This window comes from Cetorhinus maximus, chromosome 4, assembly GCF_964194155.1.
Source record: "Cetorhinus maximus chromosome 4, sCetMax3.hap1.1, whole genome shotgun sequence".
NCBI lineage: Eukaryota > Metazoa > Chordata > Chondrichthyes > Lamniformes > Cetorhinidae > Cetorhinus > Cetorhinus maximus.
The window spans coordinates 119,105,876-119,127,747 of record NC_135882.1 but is presented as its reverse complement, the minus strand read 5'-3'; the positions used below and the strand labels follow the sequence as shown (position 1 = coordinate 119,127,747).

At 39.4% G+C, this 21,872-nt stretch overlaps 2 protein-coding genes across 5 annotated transcripts in view; one reads left to right on the top strand and one right to left on the bottom strand.

Annotated features, from left to right (window-relative positions):
• LOC144679844 (copine-3-like) overlaps positions 1-21,872 on the bottom strand; it is a 750,377-nt gene that overhangs the window by 209,393 nt on the left and 519,112 nt on the right. The gene's annotated exons all lie outside the window — the stretch shown is intronic.
• rmdn1 (regulator of microtubule dynamics 1) overlaps positions 1-21,872 on the top strand; it is a 60,381-nt gene that overhangs the window by 29,177 nt on the left and 9,332 nt on the right. Inside the window, exons 2-8 of one of the 4 annotated variants that reach the window (XM_078540689.1) lie at positions 2,849-2,936; positions 3,497-3,596; positions 5,724-5,883; positions 5,964-6,053; positions 11,878-11,933; positions 15,497-15,584; positions 21,423-21,453. In XM_078540689.1, the coding sequence (XP_078396815.1) occupies positions 2,882-2,936; positions 3,497-3,596; positions 5,724-5,883; positions 5,964-6,053; positions 11,878-11,933; positions 15,497-15,584; positions 21,423-21,453 (580 nt within the window). In that variant the 5' untranslated portion in view covers positions 2,849-2,881. Of the gene's footprint in view, positions 1-2,848; positions 2,937-3,496; positions 3,597-5,723; positions 5,884-5,963; positions 6,054-11,877; positions 11,934-15,496; positions 15,585-21,422; positions 21,454-21,628; positions 21,831-21,872 lie in introns of those variants that run through there. The other 3 variants (XM_078540688.1, XM_078540686.1, XM_078540687.1) reach the window with 3 other exon arrangements.

The following is a 21,872-nucleotide window of genomic DNA, read 5'->3' as shown; positions in this document are numbered from 1 at the left end:
CTGACACTGTATGGAGCCATCTGGGTACCAAGGCCACAGTAGAGCAGAATGGTTGCAATTCGAGTAAGAGTGTGAATGGGAGTGAAAGTATTTTTTTTGTTTTGTATTTTTTTATACCTTGTAATGAAATGAGAGCGAATATAATTTCCTTTCTTGTGATGTGGAGATGACACGGGGCTATGTTCCTTTATTTTTGAAGACGTAACTTTTCAAATTTCAACTGACTGGAAGTTTTTCAATTTGAAATGAGCCAGATAAAACTACTTAAAATGCAAGGCCATTTCCCAAGGTGAAGGTGAAAAAGCGAACAAAACACCCTCAGGGGAGTGTGAAGAGAGGGACTATACCTATAATTCAAAGATTCATCATCACGGTCTAAGGAAGGGACATTAAAATGCAAAGTGCTGGATATTGAAACAACCTCTGCCACAGACAGACCCACCCAAAACCTGTTGGAAATACACAATGGATGAAGTGTAACTGGCCAGGCTACAGCCAATGCAGAGAGATTGCACAAAAGCTTTCAGCAGAGGAAATGGGCTGAGAAACTGTGCTCTCTCTCTTTTGAAAAAGTATGTTTCACCCGGTTTGAGAAGTCAACATTACCAGGAACCTACTGGTGAACTGAGATCTCGTAATAATTGCAACATCTTCCACATCTGACTGCATCCAAGGAACCAGCTAAACTAAATCTGCCGCAACGTTTAAAATCTATACCTCAAGGACAGTCAAAGGACACTTAACTGTATATTATTTTATTGTTTTTTGTTGGACTCTTAACTCCCCTTATCTCGGATACCTATGTGTGTGTGGGCCTGAAGACTGTGTTTTTATTATTTTTTCTTGGGCTTAGTGGTTAATAAATTTGCTCTTTCTTTAACTCAAGAAAACCTTGTTTGATTGTCTCCTTATTGCTCACTGCTTAAATAGTTAAATACATACTGATTTGGAAATGGCATATCCTTGCGAAAAAAGAAACTGAAAACTTTGTTGTGACCAACCGAGGAGGTTGAATACAGGGGAGCCAGTTCATTCCTTCTCACCTGGTCATAACAAAATCTTGCTGCACGCTTCATTACCTGAAGAATTGTGAATGGAACTGAACACGGCAGTTATCAGTGGACATCCCCACTTTTCTGTTCTTATGATGGAGGGAAGGTCATTGATGAAGATATTTGTGCTCCGGACACTACCCTATGAAACTCCTGCAGTGATGGCCTGGGACTGAGATGATTGGCCTCCAACAGCAGCAACTATCTTCTTTTGTATTAGGGATTACTCCAGACACTGGAGAGCTTACCTCTGATCATCATTGGCACATTTTACTAGGGTTCCTTGATGTAACACTTGATCAATGCAGCCTTGATGTCACTTTCTCCCACCTCTAGAATTCAACCTGTGTTGATGTTTGGGCCAAGGCTGTAATGTGGTGTGTAGCCGATTGACTCTGACTCTGGCAAAACTCAAACTGAGCATTAGTGAACAGGCTATTTGTGAGTGAGTGCTACTTGATAGCCCTGTTGACTACTTCTTCCATAAGTTTTCTGATGATTAGGAGTAGGCTGATAGGGCAGTAATTGGCTGCATTAGATTTGCCCTGAGTGTGAAGACATGGACTGCAGAGGTCTGAATACTTAATTAGAGGTTAATATTTGATTACAGGAAGGAGGCTAGAAAGTAAGCTGGTCAGGTCACATGCTTTCAGTTTTTGTGAAATATTGGATGGAATTGTTGAAACTAATCTCCAAAATGTTGGTGACTTGAATTAATTCATTTGTTGCAGGTTTATGGTTTAGATCATATATTCTAACATCTTAAATCAAGCTGATTTATGTTGAAACGGATAACTTTCATATTTTTACATATAAGCCATAATTCATATCCTAAAATGATTAGCTCCATCAATGGAATATGGATTGTAACTCACTGGTCCTTGTCTACTGCCTCTCGTTTTCCACATTCAGTAAACTAATGTTTAAATTGAGTAGCTTAGTGTGACTTCTTTTTTTACCTCTTGCCATATCGTCTATTGTTTTGAAGAAAAATATTTAATGATGTGCTGCCATTTCATGTCTATGGTATGGATGAGATATACAGGGTAACACTAGCTATCATATCTATGCAAACAGGGGATCAGGCAAAATAAACTGAGTGATGAAGTTAAAAGCACATTATTGTTGTTAGCCAAGTAGCATGGTCAACACAACATTTACTACAGAACAAAGTATATTTTATTTTATGTGTTGGCTTTTTAAAAAGTTGAGATTCTGTTTTTAGCATGGGAATTACATAAATTAACTTTTCAATGCTCCAGTGATATGCCAACCCTGATCAGTGTTGGTATCATGGCAGAGTGAGGAATCATCTGTATGTCATTTTGTGCTAGAGTGACTCTTGGGCTATTTATGAAACTCCCGTTGCATTTGTATAAATAGTGACTCAAATTGGGATCCAAAAACAACAACTAATTCCTTTTAATGTTTATCCTGCAAAATACAGTTCAGGTGCTGTTCTTTTCTTTTAAGAAGAATTCACACAAAACAGAAAATTGCCATATTGCATCCCGTGAGCATAAGCGAGTGTATCCGCATGAATGAACCATCACTTCTTTAATGTTATCAAGCATGAGAGATGAAGTCAGCATCTGATCTATGATCCAGCAACACACCCTCAATGTCCTTAAAATGGCTTACATTCTTTACTAGCCTACAGTACTACTTGATGAGATTCTCAGTCTTTGATAAAATGCTTGATACTAGTAGAAATATCTGCACTTTTTAATTGTAATGTATACATGTATGACGATGTTTTATGTGATTTTAATTAATTTTTTATTTTGCATTTCCAGTGGAAGAAATTATAGACCAGGCTGACTATCTTTATGGCACTGGAGAAGTGGCTAAACTTTATCACCTCCTTATTGAACACAAGAACAGGTATTATAACACCTAAATTATACTGGAAATATGTAGAAGTGTTATCTCTTGTGCTATTGTTCGTCATTCATTGACACTTGTCCAATGTTCTGTTGAAGTAGGAGCTTGTGACGCATGGAATGCCATAAATAATCTCAATGCTCCCAAAGAATAAGTGGGAGTTGGGGGTCCCTCATTGTACCCTAAAGTAGAAGCAAATGAAGTGTGCTTTAACAGTGTTTTTAGTAGCCCATGGATATTCAGCACAAATGAAACTTCAGTACTTAATTGTATGCAATGATCTCAAAAGCAAGATAAATGTATATGTTTGAGTTAATTATTTTATTATTTTGTTATTTTGGGAGGGAGTCTTTTGTTGACTACTTTGGTGCAGAAAAGTGAATGCCTTTGAAGGATTAATTGAAGAATTAACTTTATCATACTGGGAGTTGATGACTTTTGGCACAGATAGGTACAAAGTAAAATGAATACTGATACCAAAGCAAAATACTGCGGATCCTAGAAACCTGTCCTTTTTAATAACACCTGCTCTTTTACCTTCTCCCTTCTTGCCATCCAAGCTCCAAAACACTTCTTCCAGATGAAACAATCACTTACTTGTACACTGGGGTCCCACTATAATGCGGTCCACAGGGACCATATCTCGAGACTGCATTTTAGGTGAGACCGTGTAATTTCATAGCTATGTCATTTACTGGTACCTAGCGCTCGGGCTTGATCTCGCTAGTGCCAGGTCCAATATTGCATATGTATGCCCACACTTTCCAGTCCTCGTGCTCAGTGAATAAAGCAGGTACAGTGAAAAATCAATCAAATAATTCAATGGCTGTTTTTAATTTTTCTTTTTTAAAGTGTGTCTATAATGGGAGGAGGCTTGTGACCACATTTACAGAATGAAAACTTTGGAATCCAAGTCAGACCTGCATTATACCAAGTTCGCACTACAGCAGACCGAGTTATAGTGGGGTTCCACTGTACTTTTAATTTATTATACTGTATTCACTGCTCACACTGTGGTCTTCTCTATGTTGAGACATCAAATTCAGATTGAGTGACCGCTTTGTAGAACACCTTCATTCGATCAGCAAGCATGGGCCAAGCTTCTGGTTGCCTGCCATTTTAATTCTCTACCTTGCTCTCACTCTGACCTTTCTGTCCTTAGCCTCGTGCAGTTTGCCAGTCAAGCTCAATGTAAGCTCAAGGAGCAGCATTTCATCTTTCGATTAGACACTTTACAGCCTTCTAGACTCAGCGTTGAGTTCCAACAGTTTCAGATTGTAACCTCTGTTCCATTTGGTTTCCCTTTTCTTTACAGGTTTTGTTTTTTCTCTTTCTCTTTTTCATTTTGGACAGAAGCTGTTCATGATCCTGCTATTTACACCTCTTCTAGGCACATCTTTTGCTCTTTACTCTTTGCATTACCACTGCCTTTTGCCTTGCACCATCAACCCTTTTGTTATTTAATGGCTTATGCTTTCCACTCTGCCTCAGGCCTTGCCTTTTGTTCTTTTTCCACACCTGCTCATCTTTGACTAACTCTATTTTCTTAAAATCTATTACACCTCCAACTCTTCCCAGTTTTGATGAAAGGTTATCGACCTGAAACATTAACTGTTTCTCTATCCATAGATGCTGCTAGATCTGCTGAGTATTTCCAGGATCTTCTGTTTTTATTTCAAAATATATACTAACTTATTGAAGTTTCAGAAGGGAGCGGAATCACTTTGATTCTGCAGGGATATGTTTCTGCAGCGATATGTGTATGTTGAACGAAAAATATATTCAAGATCAGGATCTGGAAGGGACCTAGCTAGACTGGTGCTTGTTCAAATTCATATGTTTTTTTTTAAGCCTAGTGTTAACTGTACATTTATTTTGACTTTCATATACTGTTAAAAGTTGTGTGCATATAATTATTCAAATAGTGCAGCATTTATTCTGCAATTACAAAGTAAACAATTCAGAACTGACAGTCTTTGTAAATACCATTTTATTTTTAATGCCTTCGTAGCTCACTCTTTGACCAATAGATATAGTTGTATCTCCTGACCATTGCACTGAACTGTGGAAATAATTTGAATATGATTTTTTTCCAATATTAAACTGTATGTACATTTGCAAGGAGGATTCAATTGGTCTGAACAAGTAGTATTATACAGTTTTGTATACAAAGTAATCAGTTATTAATGTGAAAGACAGAGATGATTTTACATCAGCTATTTTTAATTGGATAAACATAAGAATGCTCAAATAATTTATTGAGTAAACCACTATTGACATTGTAAAAGGTATGGTGCTCTTTTTCCTCCTCCATTTGAGATACCTTCTTCCAAGAAGGCAATTGTTTATATAGATAACTTTGAAAGACAGCAAAGATTTGCTGTAGACATCGCATGATTAATTCATAACAGCTTTTTATTAACTTACAGAAAGAAAAACCAGATGTATTAAAACAGTTCAGTGCACTTAAGTGTTATCATTCAGGGATAGGTTTTGGCTTCCTGCTGCAAGTTGTTGATCATGGGTCACACCTGGGTAGGGGATTGGGATGTCGGGCAGTGACCAAGTGTTTCTTCAGAGAAATTGAGTATAAATTGCAGACCAACTCAACCTAAGCCCATTTAGTCTACTAAAGGGTAACATTCATCTTAGAATGGTTAATTTATTTTCCCACTTAGAAAATGGTCCTTGAACTAAAGATGTAGGGGAGAAAAAAAATTGGAAGAAGGAAGTTTGTTTGCAAAACTGAAGTTTAAATAGACAAGTTGCATCTTGTGTTTTATCTAGTACAGATGGTGAGATTCTGTGGCGTCTGGCTCGTGCATCACGTGACTTGGCTCAACTGGAAAACACCTCCATGGAAAAGAAGAAGCAGCTGACATATGAAGCTTTGGAGTTTGCTAAGAAGGCACTGGAGAAAAACGAATTGAGCTTTGCAGCTCATAAGGTAATGCATATTATTTTATCATGTTCTTTTTTTCAATTTTCTGCCAGTTTGTGATCTTGTTTTTTTTAAAATCTGTACAGTGGTATGCTATATGCATCAGTGACGTTGGAGACTACGAGGGCACCAAGGCTAAGATTGCAAATGCCTATGTCATTAAAGAACATTTTCAGGTAAAGTAGCAGCCAATGAATATGAAATGTTCCGGTTGTACAATATCACTGCATTTATTTTCATGTGTTTTCGTTAAAAGTCATCCTGCTTCTATTAAAGGTAAGATTGAGAAACTTAATTTAGATGAATTGGGGTAGGAATTAAGAATATGTGTAGTGAAGAGGCAAAGTAGTTTAAAATAGTAAGTGGAAGATGTACCTTAGGGCAGATAGAAGAAAGGTCAAAAAGGAGAATAAAGGACAGTGGGGGAAAATGGAAAGGAAGAGGTCATTGAGCAATGTGAATGGGTCAGGATTGCATTGTTTGTCTGCAAATGCCCAAAACCTGAAAAATAGGGAAATTAGAGGCACTAAACAAGGGGAAATGGTATACTGTTGACAGGAAATTCAGTTGAGGTAGGTCTAGGAGCTGAATATTTCTGAATACAAAGTATTTAGAGGTAGGAGAGAAAAGAGGGACGGGGTGGGCATGTTAATTAAGGACTGTAAAATAGGCTTAGAAAGGAAAGGTTTTATCAATGGTGCTTAAATGTGAATGGAGTTAAGGAATAATAGATGCTGGTCAGTCATCCAAGAAAGTTGCGCCCCAGAAATAAGTGTAATTTTCAGGTGAATTGGGGTTGAAGAGTGGGTGATAATTAGACCTTAATGTTTTCTTAATTAGTATATTGCATAATCCTTCGTGACACAACAGTAGCACATCTGACTCCACATCAGAAGATTGTGTGTTCAAATCACATCAGGCTCACAGCAGTGAGGATATTCTGATTGGTTGAGGAAGACTGTGGCATAGTGGTAATATCACTGGACTGGGAGTCCAGAGGTCCATGACAATGCTAGAAATGCAGATCCCTTTAAGAGTAAACCAGGACAAGCTTCAGCGTGAATTGAGAGCAGGCGATGCTCATTGAAGCTGTACTGAAGAGCTGGGTTTTCCCCCAAGTCAGGGAGTTTTTGCTCCTGGACATGGGAAGGATCCACTAGGGAAGAGTGGAAACTGGTATTTGTACTGAACTATAGTTTTAACAATAAAACAGTTGTGATTCACAGAATGTCTTCTGGTGCCTGATTCGGTGAATGGATATCCACCTATTAAACAGTCCAGACTAATGCTCTGGGGAGAACGGGTTGAAATCCCACAGCAGCTGATGGAATTTAAATTCAATCAATTAATTTTTTAAAATTTGGAATTGAAAGCTAGTCTAGTCCCAGTAATGGTGACTATGTTGGCATGGCCAAGTGGTTAAGGCTATGGATTAGAAATCTATTGGGTTCTCCTCACTTAGATTCGAATCCTGCCAACCACAGCTCTCATTATTAGTGTAGTCATAGCCAAGTGGTTAAGGGGATGGATTTGAAATCCATTGGGGTTTCCCCACATAGGTTTGAATCCTGCCGACTACGCCTCTCATCGCTCATTTGAATCAAGTGCATACAGAATTAATTATCGGTCAAATGGAATGAAAATCCTCCAACAAAGGAGGGTGTAGACCTAGCCCTGGAATATAAAGCAGGACAAGTAAGAAACTTGATGGGAAGAATATGTGACCTTAACTTTATAAGGCTCATCTTGAAAGTGGACAAAGAAAACTGGTAACCAACATAAACGTATTGAACTCTAATTTAGATCATTCCAGTGGGATATAAGGGGGGAGCTAGCCCAGATTAAATGGCTAGAAAAATAACTAAGTAAACAATGGCCCTACAATAAGAAATGTTTAAGCATGGAAATGGATATGATCAGGTGAAATGTGTTCTAACTAGGAGTGAATGAGATGTGACAAAGGCAGGGGCTCTATGGATAAATGGGGAAGAAAAGGGAAATTAAGTTTTGAGATGGAGTATGAAAAAGAACAGTGGTCAATATAAAAATATATAGAAAAGATTTTAATAAATATAAGTAAATGGGTAATCAATAAGAGGGTGTCTTTTAAACAAGAACGAAGGGATACCAGTAATAAGTATTTCACTTCAGATCTAACAGAGGAATGTAAAAGTGGGACTGTAGGAATACTGAATAAGACCGAAGAAAACAGCTACTAGCCATACATATCCGGAAGGTCGTTAGTTGAAAATTAATGGGAATAAATGTACGAGGCACCAGGCTTTGATGGAATGTATTCAGAAAACTGAGGGAAATTGTTATTAAGTATGGCCAATATTGCTTCATTCTCAAGAAAATACCATAATTTTTCAAAAATCCTTGGCAATGAGCCAATAGATTGGAGGGTAACAAATGTTACATCTGTATTTAGAAATGGGGTAATTCAGGAAATTAGTTATGGGTAATCTTCTGAAGTCCATAATACAAAATGAAATTTGGCAAACATGATCTTCCATTCTGAAATCCCTGTTGGCTGCTTTGAATTATTTTCTCCTCATCTAGATATTTAACTAAAAAATCCAAGTTTTCCCATCACAGCTGTTAAAGTAACTGGCTTGTAATAATCAGGCTAGTTCTGTCTCGACATTTGGAAATGGATGTCACCTTGGCCGCTATCTGTACCAGTACCCTAAAGAACACTTCCTCTATATCTTCTCTCTTCTTTTCAGGATCCTTGAATAGTCCTGGCACTCTGTTCTCCTTCAGCTTAATTAACTTCTCCACAATACTTTCCATTTTATTTATCATAATATCTCTCATCTCGTTTTTAACCAACTCAAATTTTATTTCCTTTCCCAAATCCTTATCATTTGTGAAGTAACCTCACTCATTTCTATTCATCCTTTACTAAGTTGCTATCTGTCTTTATGGTAATATTGTGAGGTAGAGATGATGGTCTCATCTTGCATTTAACAATTCTGATTGAACGCTTTGTAGTTATTGCCCAGATTGTAAAGTTGCTTTTTTCGAAATTAGACATGGTTCTTCTATGAACTTGTTTGTAATCATAGTAAATAGAATGTATTAATCTGCTGTTGAGGAGAAGCTGATTTAAAGCTGCCTCAGCCTTTTAAGACTATAAAATCTAATTGCTGTGATTAAACATAGCCTAAGATCAGCTAGGGTTCAACCACTGTTTGGTGAGTGACATTTGTAGACTGGAAGATGCTTGTAAATGTTTGGCTGTCAGTTAGCATGAAATGATTGTCTTTCTTTCTCAGTATATACTTTTGGAATGGCTGATGTTGAATGGATGCTTTTAAATAGATCCATGACTTGTCTTAAATTTATGCTCATACACCAGATAATTATCAAATGCAACTGATCCAAGTGTATTATCTAGTTCTAAAATATACCTAAAATTTGTCTGTCAGGGTGATTCCCTCTGTGCATTTGTTGTAACAAAATTGTCTCTTGTTTCGACATTAATCTGATTTAAAATTTCGTTCTAAGTAGCACAAGAAGGAAATCTCTCCTTTTCGTCACCCATCCTACTTGGACAAAGTTCTAAAATAAGTTTAGTTTAGGATATGGTATATTTACTGGTTGAATGATTTCAAATGTGGACTGATTGGGTTAGTCAGACCATGATAATGGCGATTGTGCAGTGGTCCATGTTGGAGCTACATCTGTTTCACTTGCCAGTTAGACACCATAGAAAGATCAAAAACCTGCAATTGGACAGTTTGTAAATGGAACTCTCTCGATAATAAATTAGTCTCAACACCAAACAAAAAAAATACACTTAATGCAAATTAAAATGTTTGGCACCACACCATTTGTTCAGTCTTTGCACAGTCAGTAAGAAGACTATATTTATACCTTCAGCTATATTATTGAATTCTTCAATCTCACCCTAATGTTATTTCTGGGTGGTTTTTACATGGGATGTTTGAGTGGTCCTGTTGCTAAGACCCCTGCAGGTCAAATGGCTGTGCCATGTGGCTGTGAGTCTTAGAGATGGGATAAGGGCAGAGGTAGCACAATCTCTCCTGCATTGGCAGAAAACCCTTCCCTTACTCCATGAGTGTAGAGTTGGCAGTTAGTGAACTGCAAAATACCAAATGATATGCTAGCTGAACATTTTGGGAGAAAACACAAACTGAAAACCTTGGCCGTTAATGGCATAATTGTTTTGCAGCCATAGGAAAAAGGAGTTTTGGGTGTATATATGCATAAGCCATTGAAGGTGGCAGGACAGGCTGAGAGCACAGTTAATAAAGCATATAGTATCCTAGGCTTTATTAATAGAGGCAAGGAGTACAAGAGAAAGGAAGTTATGTTAAACTTGCATGAAACACTGGTTCAGCCTCAACTGGAATATTACATCCAGTTCTGGGCAGAATACTTTAGGAAAGTTGTGAAGGCATTAGAGAGAGTGCAGGAGAGATTCACAAAAATGATCCCAAGGATGATGAACTCCAATTACATAGATTGGAGAAGTTGGGACTTGGAGAAGAGAAGGTTGAGAGGAGATTTGACAGAGGTATTCAAAATCCTGAAGGATCTGGACAGGGTAGATCGGGAGATGGATTTCCACTGGTGGAAAGATCGTGAATGAGAGGGCATAGATTTAAGATAATTGGTAAAAGGATAAACTTTTTCAGGCAGCGAGTTGTTAAGATCTGGAATGAGCTGCCTAAGAGTGTGGTGGAGGCAGCCAGGGACAGAGAGAGAAATCATGGGCCCTGGTGCTTCTCCTGTTTCGGGGGCTCTTATCAACCCAATTAACCCTTTGCCAATATGGCATCTGCCACACTTTGCATCAGAATTGTGTGGATGTGTCGCAAACTCCATTTCGGAACTTTAAAGCGTCTAGTAGCACCCAAAAATCCAATTTTGCCCCCAGAATTTGGCCCTTTCTGTTTGTGAATCTTACTAAGTGCAAATTGGGTATCAGAATTCCCTACATAACCACATTGACTACAAAAATACTTCACAGTAGATGAAAAGCACTTTTGTAAGATTGTGAAAGGCACTCTATAAACCACTGGCAGACAAAGTTGAACCAGGACCATAACATGAGGGAGGAGGTCGGGAAGAGCCAGGGCCAGCATTGAGCGAGGTGGTCAGGAAAAGCCAGGGCCAGCCTTGAGGGAGGAGGTCAGGAAGGGCCACAGCATTGAGGGAGACCGGGAAGGAGGGCCACAGCATTGAGGGAGACCGGGAAGGAGGGCCACACCATTGAGGGAGGAGGTCAGGAAGTTCGGCCGTGAAGCACGAATTGTGGAGACTCATGAGGTAGGAATTCCTTATGCAGGATCTGGGGGTAAATGTAATGAAAAGGCACTAGGCACTTTCCCTTACCTTGCACTCTAGCTAGGTCTGAAGAAAGCACCTACAGCTCAAACACCCAACAGAAACAGAACAGTCCATGAGGTAAGCAAAAAAGGAGGGACTGGGGAATCTGGTGCGTCCTACTCAGCCAATGATTACTTATTCAGAACAACAGCAATCATTGGCTGAGTAGCCTGTCAATCGGGATGCTCTGCATGCCAGATTGGCTGATTTGGACACTGCCAGAACAAGTTTGCTGTTCTTGAAGTGAGCCCCGGCTCCCCTAGAGCAAGAGCCCTGGTGTTTTGCACCTTGTGCACCCCCTTTCCCAGACCCTGGAGGCGGGTTCAAGAGGGAATTGGATTATTATCAGAAAAGGAAGACTGTGCAGTGTTATGGGGTGAAGGCAGGGGAATGGCATTAGGTGAATTGCTCATTTGGAGAGCTGACAGACACAATGGGTTGAATGGCTTCTTTCTCTGCTTTAACAATTCTGTAATTCTGTGAAAAAGCATGTTGAATTGAGAGGTGGCCGTATAATAAAAAAAACTAAAGGCCACTTCCTCCCTGTTGGCTTCCTGAAATTCAGCCATATAAATGGAGGAATTAAGAAAATTTTGATGTTGGAAAAATTATTTGAATAACTTTTCTTCTCTCTTTCAGAAAGCCATTGAGCTTAATCCCAAAGATGCAACATCAATTCATTTAATGGGATTATGGTAAGAACTTTCTCATGTGTAGTAAATCTACTTACTGAGAGTTTGTATTTGTTATTTGAACATTGTGTAAAAATTTTAAAAAGTATTAAAACTCATCAGTAGGACCTGGAATATCTGAACCTTGCTGCTTTTAAACATTTTGTTGAACATATGACTAAATTAAATTATTTCATCTGCTCTGCTTTATTTGCAGTTACCTTTCATACACTATCCAATTAGAGATTAAAAGATAAGCATGCACTAATAGAAACTGGGAGCAGGAGTAGGCCATTCGAGCTTGATCCTCCATTCGATGTGATCATGGCTGATCCTCTATCTCAATGCCATGTTCCCATTTTCTCTCCATACCTCTTGATGCCCCTAATAGCCAAAAAATTATCAATTTCTTTCTTGAATATACTCGGTGACCTGGCCTCCACACCCTTCTGTGGTAGAGAATTCCACAAGTTGACCACCCTACCTCAGTCCTAAATGGCCTGATCCGTACCTTGAGACTGTGGCCCCTGGTTCTAGACTCCCCAACCAGAGGAAACATCCTCCCTGATTCCAGTCTGTCTGACCCTGTTAGAACTTTATACATTTCAATGAGATCCCCTCTCATTCTCCTAAAATCTAGTGAATACAGGCCCAGTCGAACCAATCTCTCCTCATGCGACAGTCCTGCCATCCCCGTTATCAGCCTAGTGAACCTTCCCTGCACTCCCTCTATGGCAAGTATATCCTTTCTTAGGTAGGGAGACCAAAACTGCATGCAATACTCCAGGTGTGGTCTCACCAAAGCTCTGTATAACTGCAGTAAGACATCCCCCAACATACCGTTTGCCTTCCTAATTGCTTGCTGCATCTGCCTGTTTACTTTCATTGACTGGTGTACAAGGACACTCAGATCCCTTTGTATATCCACATTTCCCATATATCACCATTTAAATAATACTCTGCTTTTCTGTTTTTGACACCAAAACGTATAACTTCACATTTATCCACATTATACTGCATCTGCCATGTGTTTTTCCACTCACACAATTTATCTAAATCGCCCTGAAGCCTCCTTGCATCCTCCTTGCAACTCACAACCCCGCCTAGTTTTGTGTCGTCAGCAAACTTGGAAATATTGCATTTGGTTCCCTCATCCAAGTCATTTGTATATATTGTGAATAGCTGGGGACCAAGCACTGATCCCTGTGATACACCATTAGTAACCGCTTACACACCGGATAAAGACCTATTTATTCCCACTCTCTGTTTCCGGTCTGTCAACCAATTCTCAATCCATGCCAGTACATTGCCCCCAATCCCATGTACTTTAATTTTGCCCACTAGTGTCTTATGTGGGACCTTATCAAAAGCCTTCTTGAAATCCAATACACCACATCCACTGTTTCTCCCTTATTTATTCTACTAGTTACATCTTCAAAATACTCCAGTAGATTAGTTAAGCATGATTTCCCTTTCATAAACCCATGCTGACTTTGCCTAATCCCGTTAATGCTTTCCAAGTGTTCTGTAGCCACATCTTTTATAATAGACTCTAGCATTTTCCCCGCTATTGATGCTAGGCTAACTGGCTGTAATTCTGTTTTTTCTCTCCCTCCTTATTTAAATAGTGGGGTTACATTTGCCACCCTCCAATCTGTAGGAACTGCTCCAGAGTCTACAGAATTTTGGAAGGTGACCACCAATGCATCCAATATTTCCAGGGCCACTTCCTTTAGTACTCTGGGATGTAGACTATCAGGCCCTGGGGATCTTTCAGCCTTTAACCCCATTAATTTCTCTAGTACCCTTTTTTTTTACTAATACTGATTTTCTTCAATTCCTCCCTCTCACTAGACTTTTGGTTCCCTAACATTTCTGGGAAATTATTTGTGTCCTCTTTTGTGAAGACAGAACCAAAATATGTGTTCAATTCTTTGCCATTTCTTTATTCCCCATTATAATTCCCCCCCCTCCCCTCTGTTTCTGACTGTGAGGGGCCTATGTTTGTCTTCACTAATCTTTTTCTCTTCACATATTTATAGAAGCTTTTACAGTCAGTTTTTATGTTCCTTGCAAGTTTAGACTCATACTACATTTTCCCCTTCTTGATCAATATTTTTGTCCACTTTTGCTGAATTATAAACTGCTCCCAATCCTCAGGCTTGCTGCTTTTTCTGGCAATTTTATATGTCTCCTCTTTGGATTTAATACTATCCCTAATTTCTTTTGTAAGCCATGGTTGAGCCACCTTTCCTGTTTTATTTTTGCGCCAGACAGGAATGAATAATTGTTGTAATTCATGCATATGTTCCTTAAATATTAGCCATTGCCTATCCACTGTCAACCCTTTTAGTAAGGTTCCTCAATCCATCATTACCAACTCGTGCCTCATACCCTCGTAGTTCCCTTTTATTTAGATTCAGGACCCTAGTTTTGGATTCAACTTCTTCACTCTCCATCCTAATGCACAATTCTATCATTTTATAGTTGCTCTTCCCCAAGGAACAACAAGATTGTTAATTAATCCTTTCTCATTGCACAATACCCAGCCTAGGATAGCCTGCTCTCTAATTGGTTCCTCAACGTATTGGTCTAAAACAACATTACGTAACACTCCAGGAAATTCTCCTCCACAGTATTATTGCTAGTTTGGTTTGTCCAGTCTATATGTAGATTAAAGTCACCCATGATTACAGTTGCACCCTAATTGCATATGACTCTAATTTCCTGCTTAATGCCTTCCCTTACATCTCCATTACTGTTTTGGGGGCCTATAGACAACCCCCACCAATGTTTTCTGCCCCTTGGTGTTTCTTATCTTCACCCAAACAGATTCCACATCATGATTTTCCAAGCCAATATCCTTCCTCACTACTGCATTGAATTCCTCCTTTACCAACAATACTACCCCACCACCTTTCCCTATTTGTCTGTCCTTCCTAAATATTGAATACTCCTGGATGTTCCATTCCCATCCTTCGTCACCCTGCAGCCATATCTCCGTAATTGTAACTATGTCATAACAGTTTATATCTATTTGCGTGGTTAATTCATCTACCTTATTGCGAATGCTCTGCGCATAAAAATACATTGCCTTTAGACTTGCCTTTTTAACCTTGTTAGTCATCTTAGCTTTATTTTGCACTATGACCCCATTTGTTTCTCATTCTTGTTTTTTCTGCCTTCCACTTTTGCTTCTTACTTTTCTGTCTTTTGTTTCTATCCTTGTTTCCCCTTCCCCTGTCTCCCTGTCTGGGTTCCCATCCCCCTGCCATTCTAGTTTAAACCCTCCCTGACCGCACTAATGGATACCTCTATTGTTGGGTGTAATCTGTGCAGTGTTCTGCTGTGTGTGTGTGTGTTTGTGTTGGGAGAGGAGTACTTAAAATTGCAAGTATCATGACCCTGGGAATGGCACTGACTGCTGATCCTACATTACAGTTGTTCCATTTATTGACGTAATACTGGATAACCAGCAAAATGATTGTTTGTAGCCCATAAATTAGATATGCTAAATTCCCAATCATAACATGTTTGGATGAAGATGCAGCTGAATATTTAATTCATTAACAGTTATTTCTCTCAAGGTGTTTTACATTTGCAGAGTTGCCCTGGATCCAACAGAAAATAGCTGCTATGTTCTTTGCCACACCACCAAGCTCCACTTACAAAGAGGTAATGTAAACCGATAAATCGACTATTTTTTATAGATCAGTGTGAAATTGCAAACATTTGCTTGTATTGGTCTTCTACAACTTGTTGCCTTTTGATATGAACTTCTATTCCCTTCCCAATTTGGTTTTTCTGGGCCACAAATACAGTTGCAAGCTGTTCCCAGACTTGACATAGTGCTTTGTAAACAATATTAGGGGATGCACAAGTAACCTGATGATGTCCTGAAGTGGGTGGTCTTTCTTCATGGTGACATACCTGAGATTAGGATTTCAGAAATGGGAAAGCACTGTGAATATGACCTCTTCATCCTATCTGTGCTGCTTCTTGTCATAGCGTCTACTAGTGTACTGAGGCCATATTTGTTTCCACCTACTAGGATAAATCATTCAGATAGCACTCCTTTTCAGGAACCTTATAACCCTTAAACATTTGAATTAAGTTGTCCTTTCTCAATTCCTTCTCACCACTACTGAATAAAAGCTTGGCCACAGATCAACCCACAGTTCCTTTATCATCTGGTGTCAGCAGCAGCATTATAGCTGTGGTTTTCCTAATAGGAAAAGATCTTAAAGTTTTGTCATCTTTTTATCCATCAAACTTACTTCCTTAAGCCTTTGCCAATCTGTATCTTTCAATTTCTTACAAATGTAGATAGTTTTGTCATCTTCAGTCATTGAGCTTTGGCTTTTTGTATTTTAGGTACTCAAAGCAAAACATTATTAGCTGGAATGTCTCCAACTTCAATTTTCTGCAAATTTCTTCACCACTATTTTCCTGAGATTAAGTACGGATTTTACTCTCAGGAAAGATGGAACAGGCTGGGGCTCTTTTCTGTAGAAGGGAGTAGATTGAGAGCTGACTGGAGTTCTTTAAAGTGATAGGCTAAATGTAGAAAAGACGTTTCCACTTATAAGGGAATCCAATATCAACTGCCATAAATATAAGGTTGCATTTACTCCTTTGTGTCTATGCTGGCTCTTTGGTAGTGTGTACTAATCCCATTTGCCCAATCCTTCCCAATAGCAGCACAGATTTTCCCCTTCAAGCATTTAGCCTTTTGAAAGCTACTACTGAAGCTGTTTCCATCACCTTTTTATGTTCCAGATCACAACAACTCACTGTAAAATAAAAAGTTTCCTCATGTCACCTCTGGTTCTTTTCCCAATTACCTTAAATCTCTGTCCTCTGGTTACTGACACTTATACTAGAAATAGTTTCTCCTTACCCTACAAAATGCGTTCATTTTTGAATGCCTGCTATTAAATTTCCCCTTAACCTTCTTTGCTCTAAGAACAATCCCAGCTTCCCCACTCTCTCCACATAACTGAAATCCCTCGTCCCTGGTACCATTCTGTTGAATCTTTTCTATACCCACTCTATGACCTTGACATCCTTGGCACCCGAAATTGAACGCAGTTCTCCAGCTGAGGACTAACCATTGTTTTATAATGGCTTAACTTCACTTCATTGCTTTTATATTCTGTGCCTCTAATGATAGAGACTGTGACGTAGTGGTATTGTCACTGGACTAGTAATCCAGAGACACAGGGTAATGCTCTGGGGACCCGGGTTCAGATGGTGGAATTTGAATTCAGTAAAAATCTGGAATTAAAAGTGTTATGATGACCATTGTTGATTATTGTAAAAACCCATCTGGCTGACTAATGTCCTTTAGGGAAAGAAATCTGCTGGCCTTACCTGGTCTGACCTATATGTGACTCCAGATCCACAGCAAAGTGGTTCGCTCTTAAATGCTCTCTGAAATGACCTGGTGAGCTACTCAGTTGTATCAAACTGCTAAAAAGTCAATAAGGAATGAAACTGGATAGACCACCCGTCATCGAACTAGGCACCAGAAATGACAACTGCAAGCTCAGCCCTGTCAACCCTGCAAAGTCCTCCTTACTAACATCTGGGGATTATGCCAAAACTGGGAGAGCTGTCTTACAGACTTATCGAGCAACAGCCTGACATACTCATACTCACGGAATCATACCTTACAATGTCCCAGACACCACCATCACCATCCCTGGATATGTGTTGTCCCAGCGGCAGGACAGACCTAGCAGAGATGGTGGAAAAGTGGGATACAGTTGGGAGGGAGTTGCCCTGGGAGTCCTAAACATCTACTCCATGAAGTCTCATGGCATAAGGTCAAACATGGGCAAGGAAACCTCCTGCTGAGTATCATGTACCGTCCTCCCTCAGCTGATGAATCAGTACTCCTCCATGTTGAACACCTCTTGGAGGAAGCACTCAGGGTGATAAGGGGGAATGTACTCTGAGTGGGGGACTTCAATGCCCATTACCAAGAGTGGCTTGGTAGCACCACGACTGACCGAGCTGGCCGAGTTCTAAAGGACATAGCTGATAGACTGGGTCTGCGGCAGGTGGTGATGGAACCAACAAGGGAAAAACCTAAAACAAAAGCAAAATTACCTGGAAAAACTCAGCAGGTCTGGCAGCATCGGCGGAGAAGAGTACAGTTGACGTTTCGAGTCCTCATGACCCTTCAGCAGAACTGAGTGAAGTTAGGAGAGGGGTGAAATATAAGCTGGTTTAAGGTCCAAACCTTAAAGGGAAAAACCTATTTGACTTCGTCCTCAGCAATCTTCTTGTCGCAGATGAATCTGTCTATGACCGTACTTGTAGCAGTGACCACCACACAGTGCCTGTGGAGATGAAGTCTAGACTTCACATTGAGGATGTCCTCCATCATGTCGTGCGGCACTACCACTTTGCTAAATTGGATAGATTTTGAACAGACCTAGCAACTCAAAACTGGGCATCCATGAGGTGCTGTGGGCCATTAGCAGCAAAATTGTATATAACCACAACCATGGCTTGACATATCCCCCGCTCTTATCATCAGGTCAGGGGATCAACCGTGGTTCAATGAAGAGTGCAGGAGGGCATGTCAGGAACAGCTCCAGGCATACATAAAAATGCAGCGTCAACCTGGTGAAGCTACAAACGGGACTACTTGCATACCAAACAGTAGAAGCAGCATACATAGGCAGAACTAAGCGTTCCCACAACCATACAGCATATGGACTGCAGCAGTTCAAGAAGGAAGGCCACATTCTCTGCAGTTTCAGCTCTTACTCCCCTTAGCAACCTAGGATGCATCCAATCCGGACTCAATGACTTTTCTACTTTGAGGTCTGCAGCCTCTTATTTACCTACTCTTCATCTATTTTTATTCTATCTAATATCATTACTACCTCCTCATTTACTGCTATATTGGCAGCATCCTCTTTACTGAAGATTGATGCAAGGTATTCATTAAATTACCTCAGCAATACCCTCTGCCTGCACAAAAATATCATTTTTTTGGTCTGTTGTTGATCCCATCCTTTCTTTGACTACATTTTTTACTATTTATAAGTTTATAAAAAGACTTTTGGGTTCCCTTTTATGTTAGCTACTAATCTATTCTCTTGGTCTCTCTCTTTGCCCCTCTTGTTCCCTTTCTTACATCTCCCCTATACTTTCTATATTGAGCTTGTGTTCTTTTTCTCTCATTTTAATCGTTATCTTTTGTCACCCGTGGATCTCTAGCTTTGGATGTACTTTGTTTTCCCCTCATATGAAGGTGTCTTCTCTATAACCATATCTTCTTTGAAGGCTTTCCGTTGATGTGTTTACTGTTTTTCCTGACCAATATTTATTCCAGTTTGCCGAGCTTCTTGAAATTAGCCCTACTCCACTTAAACATTTTTATGCTTGATTGTTCCTTGTCTTTTTCCATAATTTATAAACCCGATGATATGATTGCTGATTTCCAAATGCTGCCCCAGTAAAACATGCTTCAGTTGTCCCATTTCATTTGCTAGAACAAGATTCAGCCTTACTTCCTTTTGAGTTGGAAACGCACTGATCAAGAAAGTTCTGCTGTATGCATTTCAGGAATTTCTTCCCAACTTTGCCTTTTACACTGTTACTATCCCAGTCTATATTAGGAAAATTGAAGACCCCATTATTACCACTCTACATTTCTTGCATTTTTTTATTATTTGCCTGCATCCAACCTATGGTATTTCAGTGGAGTAATGTCAAAAAAGTTACCATAATCTTCAGCTGTAAAGTAGATAGGTAGAATAAAGTGACATGTTTGTCATCAAGGCAGGCTCTCCCATTTTCTAGTTTACATGAAGAAGCCTTCAAGCATATAGAGAAGAATAGAGTACAGGGAAGTAAAATTAATGTCCTTCAGTATAGATGTCCTCATCATTTGAGTTAATGTATGTGTATGTCTTACTCCCATTCCCTTTCTTCACGGTTTCTAATTTGGAGTTCTTTGATGTTGTTCGTAAACTTTTCACTTTTTATCAATTTTACCTGTATTGTACAACCTCAATTGATTAAAACTCTGGATGAATCTTACAGGTTTCAAGGTTTTTTTTTAATATCCCCTTCTGGATCATGGCCCTAATTAAAGGACAACCTACATTCAAAGAATAGCAGTAATCATAGGAACAATAGTCATACTATAGGGTTAATAGATACGACATAGTGGATGTAATAATGGAGTAATGGTGTGTTCAAGCAAAATGTTTGCATTATAAACTACATAATGTCATTGTTTGATAAGCGGTGTCAGGCTTAAAAAATAGGTAACTGTTGTATTGAGGAATTGAAGGTATCAGTGGGTTCATTTACACCTCTTTCCTGACCCATTCATTTGTCAACCATGGCTCAGTTGGTAGCACTCTCACCTCTGAGTCAAAAGTTGTGGAGCCCCACTCCAGAGGTTTGAGCACAAAATCTAAATTGGCCCACTAATGGAATACTGATGGAATGATACACAATTGGATGAAATGTTAGACTGAGGCCCCACCCGCCCTCAGCTGGATGTAAAAGATCCCACGGCAATAATTGAAAGTGAGTTGGTGAATTCGCCTCAATGGCCTGGTCAATTTTTATGTCTCAACCAGCTTCATTAAAAGTAAATTATTTGGTCATTACTACAATCCTGTTTGTGGGATCTTACTGTGTGTAAATTAGCTGTCATTGTTTCATATCTTGGTATGTCATGCAATCATGAAAGGCGCTTTCTAAATGCAAGCCTGTCTTTGTCGTCTTCATGTTTAAAATTATTTTCGTAGTTCTAAGGGAGAGTTGAGCCGCCTTTGTTGTTTCAGCACCCCCATCAGAAATACTGAGTGCATTGTACATTTCATATCTTGCAATTGAATTTTTTTTATATCTTTTCATGGGATGTGTGTGACATGGCAAGGCTCATCCCTAATTGATCTTGAGAAGGTGGTAGTGATCTGCCCTCTTGAACTGCTGTAGCCCATCTGGTGTAGGTACACCCTCAGTGCTGTTACAAAGGGAGTTTCAAGATTTTGATCCAGTGGCATTGAAGGAATGGTGATATAGTTCCAAGTCAGGATGGTGTGTGGCTTAGAGGAGGCCTTGCAGGTGGTGGTGTTCCCATGCAGCTGCCCTTGTCAATCTAGGTGGTAGCAATCGCGGGTTTGGAAGGTGCTGTCGAAGGAGGCTTGGTGAGTGAGTATTCTATCACACTCCTGATTTCTGCCTTGTAGATGGTGGACAGGCTTTGGAGTCAGGAGGTGAGTTACTTGTCATAGATTTCTCAGCCTTGTAGCCACAGTATTTAAATGGCTAGTACAGTTAAGTTTCTGGTCAATGGTAACCCCCATGATGTTGATCGTGGGGAATTCAGTGATGGAAATGCCGTTGGTATCAAGGGGAAATGATTAGATTCTCTCAATTTGGAAATGGTCATTGCCTGGCAAATGTGTGGGGAAAATGTTACTTATCCTGGAATATTACAGAAGATACTAAAGTTTCAAATCATTTTTGTTTCAGGCTCTCCAATATTTTAACAAAGCTGAGGAAGGTAGGAGATTAATAAAACTAATTTATTCAATTACATGAAGTTGTAACATGTTGAACTATTAAATACTGCACTTTAATTATTTTATTTCATTCATTTAATTTATAAAGTTACATGATGTATGTTGTATTAAATTCTCTACATTATTTGATTGGTACTATATCAATCACTTTTACAGTATTTACATGGCATAATATCAAGTTTGCAGATGACACAAAGCTTGGAAATGGACCAGACTTCAGGAGGAAGTGGAAAGACTGGTGAAGTGGGAAGATGAAGTTTAATGCAGAGATCTATGAAGTGGTGGAAGGAAAAATGATGAAAAATGATGAACATGAGGATATAAAGCCTGCTTTGACTAGTTCTACTCATCCCATTGCCCTGCAAATGCTTCCTTTTTAAGTAGAGATCCAATTCCCTTC